This window comes from Octopus bimaculoides, chromosome 7, assembly GCF_001194135.2.
Source record: "Octopus bimaculoides isolate UCB-OBI-ISO-001 chromosome 7, ASM119413v2, whole genome shotgun sequence".
NCBI lineage: Eukaryota > Metazoa > Mollusca > Cephalopoda > Octopoda > Octopodidae > Octopus > Octopus bimaculoides.
In genome coordinates this window covers 80,218,881-80,226,249 of record NC_068987.1, presented here as the reverse complement: position 1 = coordinate 80,226,249, position 7,369 = coordinate 80,218,881, and the positions used below count along the sequence as shown (strand labels likewise).

The 7,369-nt window shown below is 35.3% G+C and overlaps 1 protein-coding gene across 1 annotated transcript in view; it reads right to left on the bottom strand.

The window, feature by feature from the left end:
* The window catches only part of LOC106883379 (L-threonine ammonia-lyase), a gene marked incomplete at its 5' end in the record, with an annotated part of 15,623 nt that overhangs the window by 3,887 nt on the left and 4,367 nt on the right, over positions 1 to 7,369 (bottom strand). Inside the window, 2 exons of the mRNA XM_014934367.2 lie at positions 488 to 563; positions 2,751 to 2,841. Of these exons, the coding sequence (XP_014789853.2) occupies positions 488 to 563; positions 2,751 to 2,841 (167 nt within the window). The remainder of the gene's footprint in view (positions 1 to 487; positions 564 to 2,750; positions 2,842 to 7,369) is intronic.

Sequence of the window (7,369 nt, the reverse complement as noted above, 5' to 3'; positions counted from 1 at the left end):
GAGAGAGAGAGAGAGAGAGAAAGAGAGAGAGTAGAGAGACAGACTGCCACCATGTTGGGACACCACCTTGAAGCATTTAGTCGAAAAGATATACCCCTAATACTTACTTTTAAATCCTCATCTTAATTCTATAGGCTCTTCTTTTGCATAACTGTTAAGTCATGGAGCCGTAACCAAACCGACACCTGTTGTCAAGTGGTAGGGGGCAACGACTATACACGCATATATATATACACTTAAATGCACACAGGAGTATTGTCTTGTCCCAATATGTGTCATATAAATGCTGCCTTTCCTTGACCTCAGCGAATGCACAAACCCATTAAATTTGCTCTCATTCAATGGCATTTAACATTACAATGTTTCAATGTTCTTTGCTATGCCTCTATTACAGATTATAGCAAAGCATTAGCCTTAGATATGTCTTTAAACTTACTAAAAAGTACAAAGCATTCATTTACACGATCGGGTTTTTTTTTTTTTTTACCTGACTGTAATCACTTCGTCCACTATATCCTTGGCTGTAGCAAAAGCATTGAAACCAACAATTGGAACAGCAAGACCTGGAATAACAAAATTTAGTTAACAGGTATTTGATAGTGAAGGATGAACATAGTATTGCAATACAGAAAATATTTCTTTGTAAACCACTGAAAAATTTTCAACATGTTTTAATGACTAGAAGCAAGTCAGCTTGATGCAATTCATTTCTTTCAAAGTAAAGCTCCCAGATGTATTTGTATTATGGATTGCATGCTAGCGAAACGCTCGTCGAATGTGACAGCTGACATCGAGCTATCGGTTGGTTGCCCAGAATTTTAATCAATTTGGTTGTATCTGTTCTCAAATGAATAAATATTGCCAATTATATTATGTAATTATTTTTATATTCTGAAGAGATTATACGAGTTAAAATTATAAATGAGTTCTAGACCTGCTTTCTTTCTCTCTTATGTTCGTAAAAGAATAACAGCATTTATTGCAATAACCATTATGAATTGTATTAAGTTGTTTTGTGCCCTGTGGTACCTATCTACAACTAGGAAGGCTGTTTCAGTCTGGGAATTCGAATGCCATTGCTACCGAGAGAATTCTGTGCATTAGTGTTTAGTGTTAAATGGACAACCAGGTCATCAATTTTTATGTTTGGAATTATAATCAATTTGGTTATCTCGCCTGTCATATGAATAACTATTGGTCATTATATCCAGCAATTATTTCTCTTTTGCAAACAGATTATGTAAATCAGGTTTATGCATAAGCTTTTAATCAGTTGAATCATACCTATAGAGAAACAATAGCATGAATTACAATAATAATTAAGGTCAGTATTTCTCAAATATCTTATACTTATTCTTCGAGTGTTGTTGCGATACCTTCACGTCAGTTCTTGTCATGTGGCCATATAGATATATGGATAGCCGGATAAATGATTGAACCTTACCCCTAGATATTACATACCATCTGTCTGGTTGTGGACTACGATTCATATTCTGGCATAAAGTGGTTAATTGTATGTGGTAATCTCAATGTATTTTATCATTTCTTCTCTTTCTCTCTCTGTACATATTGGTGCTGTGCATTATTATAAAGAAGCCTCTAAACAATCACTTATCCTAAAAATAGCAGCAGAATCTACCTCCAAAGTTTACTTAACTGTCTTAAAATGTTTAGATATACTTAATAATTAACCGAGTTCTGAATGTATAAATCAATTGCAATTAATTGCATACACCGGACACTCATAAAGCGCTAAATTTACTAAAACAGCGCTGGTTCAAATAATCAATATAATGTAGTATACCATAACAACCATATACTACATGTAAAACAACCAACACATGTGAGCCACTGAGCTTCGATTGTTCGTTTGATTTATGAAAAACAATGCTTCTTTATTTTCGACATATTCCACTCTCCATCTATATTCAAGACAGTGGTTGTTTTTAAACATAATACGTCTATTAGGGTTGTTATCTCGGGACAAATACCGAAATAAATTTGCCCTTTTGCTCGGTATCTGCCTTAGGTATGATACACAGCTGCCTATTTTGATCTAATGCTACTTCTGTGATAGAAAACGTTTCTTTTTCTTAATTAGCAGGCAGCTAACTACAAAAACAGTGATAGTTGTCACTGCTTTCTTATATCTGTATCAAAGAATTTTGGATTAGTATGGGATTAGCAATGAGTACGTGCGACTGACAAAGTCACTGCAATGTTACATTTGCGATATATTGTTAGCACTAATACATATGATTCTTTTTTTAAATTCCATGTCCATAAGAGATACAATCTCCAGACAAAATACTGCAGTAAACTTGCTTTTCCACGATGATTTACATTAAGTATAATACATAGATGGCTATTTTAATATAAACTGCTTCTGGTGCAGATACCGGATATATATAATGTGTGTGTGTGTATGTGTGTGTGAAAACGTGTGTAGGGGTCGTGCGTTAGTGGTAACAAATAGGAGAAAAAGTAGTTATCAGAAGTAGCGTGTGAATAATTTTATTCGGGTACCTGAAAATCCTAGCGGCTGATGAGGAGTTCTTCTTACAGAATAGAAATTATAAAATAGTCATCATAAGGGTATCGAAGTCAAGAAATGTTAACTTATATTTTTGATTTTTCTAGTACAAAATGTACGTTACTAACTACGTTGTAGTAATATTTGTAACCTAAAAGAAGTTTGAATAACACATTTAATTTACAGTATCAATTTGATTAATTCTATTAACACATACCATCAGCTAGAGTTGAATTTGGAGGTGTAAATATAGGCTTTCCATTCGCTAAGGCTGCTGAATAACTGGCACAACTCTCAGACTCCACTCCCTGATGGATTAAAAGTAATTTAGGAATTAAAATAGAAGTACGCTGAGAAAATATATCTATTTTAGTTATAGTTTCAAATAAAGGATAATACAATACTTACTATACATTATAAATAAATGTTTGTGACAAAAAACACGAAGAGGGTCATAGATATAGCTTGATTCGTATATTCACTACGTGCAAGGGAACCATTTTACCTATTAACTCACAGATCTCTTAGCATCGCAATCTCCCATGTTATACATTTTCCCTTGTGTATTAACTGTATTGATTTATCTATACAAGATAGTTTAGATAATTTTCAATCTCTTATTTCTTGGACGATAGACTATTCTATTAATGTCCAACATAACGAAGAGTTCTATATTATCGTTGGATGTTGTTGGGTGTTCGTGATTAAAAATAAACTACCATAAATAATATTATTAATGAATTATGAAGATATTAAACAAATAGTGATGATATTAAACGTAAGAACCACTAATTTGAACCAGAAAACAACAGTCGTTTGTTTGTATAGGGGCACCCGCGTTGTTGTTGTTACTGATATTACCCTGCCCTTATAGTGCAAATCATAAATTAGCTGTGACCACCCATCTGTGTTTTTTATACTCAGGGCTGCCTTATCCAATGCGTTTTTCCAGTAACAGAGTAAGGTTTTGTTTGAGGTTAATATATTCATGATTTTTTCATTTTTTTTTTGTTTTAATTATTGCAGTGCAGCCATACCGGTGCACAACTTTTGATGGGTATTCTCGATTAAACTGAATCCAGTACCCTATGTTTATCTGTTGCTTATTTTATCTATATCTGTTTGTCCAGTCGTTAATTTACGGGACATAGATAGCTCTGTTCTAAAGCGGTGTGAATGTAAAGAAAGAAACGGAGACAGATATATACGCATTAACTCCACCACATACACATATGCATCTATACACACACACTCATACATACGTATGGTGTAAAAATAGGTTGATTGTTTTGTTTTTTTTATCAGGTTTGTGTAACTGAGGGCAAGGCAAGAGATAACGAGAAAAAGTGAGTCCTAAAAAATTGTTGTAAATTTGAAAATGCGGAAATGGTGTACCAGAAGGGGAAAGAAACCGTCTACACTGATCTGCCGTTATGATAATCGACTTTCAAGATGAGACAAATACGAGGGGACAGATTCACTAAAGAACATCCCGAAATCCGGACGTTCTTTACGTTCTTTTCTAAGGAAAATGAGAAGCAGGTAGCATTGGCGTTTGTAGATAACCCTATGACGTCTACCAGACGAGCGTCGGCTAGTTGGGCACGAAAGTCCCTGAGTCGTTTCATGATAAAACTGAGTTTGAAGCGTTACCGACCTAGGCTCCTGCAACACCTGACAGAAGATGATCCAGATCATCCTGCGCAGTTCGCAGAAATCATGCTGAATAAGATTTGTGAAATCCCGCGATTCCTTGACAAGACTGTTTGGTCAGACGAAGCCTGTTTCAAGTTGTCAGATCATGTCAACAAGGTTAACTGCGTTTACTAATATGACGAAAACTCATACCTAACACAGCCGAGTGCCACCGTGAGAGCCGGTCTGTCATTCTCAGGAGTCTTTAGGTCTTTCTTTTTTGAGAAGACAGTTAATGGTGACAACCACCTTGACATGTTGCGCTAGGAGTAGGTGTCCACAATGCAGGTTACGCCCGAACTTGGTAGGGTGTTATGCCAACAGGAAAGGGTACCACTTCATTATGCAATTCATGCGCGTAATGTTCTCAGTACAATGTTCCCAGTGGTATTAGGTTGGGTGACGTGGTAGCATTGACTGCTCCCGTTCCCCAGATCTTCGCCCTTCGACTTTTTTCTAGAGTGCTGCGAAAGAAGGCATACGAAAGAAAGCCATGCACTCTGCCCTAACTATGAGGGTTCATTACAAAGCCCTGTCAGGAAATCAACATCAGTCTAGAACTGTGCATTATTGTGTGTCGTAGTGTGGGTGGCAGACTCCAGGAATGTGTTAATGTTGAGGACAGATACTTTGCACACTCACGAAGTTAACACTCTATCCTTTGTGATAGAATAAATGGTAAATTTCAGCCTAATTTTGTACCAATTTATATATAAATGCACACACGTTGGGATGCCGCACCGTTTCTAACTATCAAATAACTCTCACAAAGTACAGATAAGACCGAAGTTGTAGTAAATGCGACTTGCCCAAAATGCCCTGCAATGGGTCTGAACCCAAAACCACTTGGCTGTGGAGCGAATGTTTGAATCAGATAGCCATGCTTTCCATATTTGCTATTTCTATGAAGTCGAACGGCTGCGTAAATTCGTGCATAACTGAAGGTGCACGAGTCTACGATGTCCAAGCAGGTTTGGAATCATATATGAAAAAGAAGTGTTTCATCAATTAGCAATCCACTGTATAATTCATCGACAACACCTTAAAACTTTTAGTGAGAAGCTGTTATCAAGGTTGAACTTTGTAATATTTTTTGTTTATAAAATCAAAACCCAGGCCTTAAACACGAGGCTGTTCTATCAACTATGAGAAAAGAATAATGAAAATCTACTTTACTCTGAAGTTTGATCGCTGTCAAAAGGATTCTATTTGAACCGCTTTTTCTAGCTTTTGATGAATTTTTACTTTTGTGAAATTTTTACCTATAAATCATTACTTTATTATTTCAAATGTGGTTTACTTGGTTGATATGTATGACAAGATAAATGTAGGGAAGCAAGTTTAATCTAATGCACGCAAAGAATGCAGTCAAAAGCCTTATAAATAATATTGAATTGAACAAGCGAAACTGTGAGAGAAGGTGGTTCTGTCAGTTTCCATAAATGGAAAGCCTTTTATAATTATTTACAGACAATAATTTGGGAATCTACTGTGTATATTTACAACAATTGAAGGAAGATTTTGAGACAAGAATTAATAATTTCATTGAACTGAGGATTTTTTTACTGCGTAAAATTTGCATTTGTATGCAAAATAGAAGAAATGAATTTTTTTAGAAGGGGCCGCTATTGACATACAAAATAGTGAAGAAATAAAGATTATTGTTGAAATTCAAAGCTTGTGTGAAATGTAGTTGCAATATTATTTGAAATACAGATTTTACATAGCAACTACAGAAATAAGGCCAAGCTATTGCTTTTCTTCCTCCTAACAAGTGAAGAACGGTTTAGCGCAATACATCAAATTTTCACCAATAGAATCTGAACACGTTGGGCTGTGAGGAGATTTTATGACTTCTTTTATCAATAGCAGGACAGTCACAATTAAAGCTGGCTTAAGACTAAATAATAAATTATATATTTGCGTGACCGACCCTGCTAGTGAATATTAACTTCAATTACTACTTCGGGTGTCCAAAGTACAAGTCTGGTCTGGAAGTATGGGGATTCTTATTTACCTAAACGTTAGAATCGATTATTTTTTTGTTTTTGGTCTCTCCAGTTTGGTCCAAAGGAGTACATATCATTACGTTTGCCACCAGTTTGGCTTCAGGAGTTGTGAAAAGAATACAGAGTCTAACGCCTGACCACGTTAAGGATTCCATTGTAAATTTATAAATAAGGTTTATTCCTTAGACTGATTGGCAAAGTAGTGAGTTTATTTACCCATAGCTGGGGTTTCTTCATCTTAGACAGGAGACCATACGTGGAACTGTCTACCGGTGCCAGCTAAGCTTGGGACTCGTGTCAGTCAACATCACTTACATAACATTGTGAAAAGAGGCAGCAACACCGTGTTATATTGTCGGATATCTTAAATCAACTCTGCTTGAACAACTAAAATATTCTATATCTCAAGGAATAATTTTATTACGCTGGCCTTACTTTAAAGGCTGTAGAGATATTTAGCTGTTACACTGGTGCCTCGGTCAACTATATAACAGTTACATATGTATCTATTCAGGTCTATAAAAGAAATACTTTGAACAAATGCTATCTTTTCTATGGCAGAAAATCGAAGATATAATCTGTTATACGCGCATTTATATAATTTGTAAAACCGATTAAGCGTTGAACGAAATTCAAGGCAAATGCTATTACGAATACAATATTCATATCATTTATGATGTTCGCAAGATAAGTGATTGGTGAATAAATATATCCCTTCCAGAACACGCTGACCAGAGAGGCACCTATTGTAGTTAGCTCCCTGAAACTGTGGATTCAGGACCATTTATATGCACTTTTCTGATATAAGAATAAGGAAGATGATATATTAAGATGTGCGAAAGCGTTAAAAATGTAATTGTCCCAGGAGCAAAATAATATCATTGGTAAATTCTTTCTTTGATTCCATTGTATAGTTAAGTTCCTTTATTAATTTACGTAAACATAAAAATGATAGGAATTCTCAGGGTAGAAGAGATGGAAAGTGTATAACAAGGAATATGATTTTCAAAGGTGTTCCCTTCTAAAATAGCACATTCTGTAGAGTCTCTCGAGATTTTATCCATTCTGAAGACTCAAACGCTTCAGAAACCATAACATTTCAAAAGAAATTATCTTTTTCGAAGGATATTGT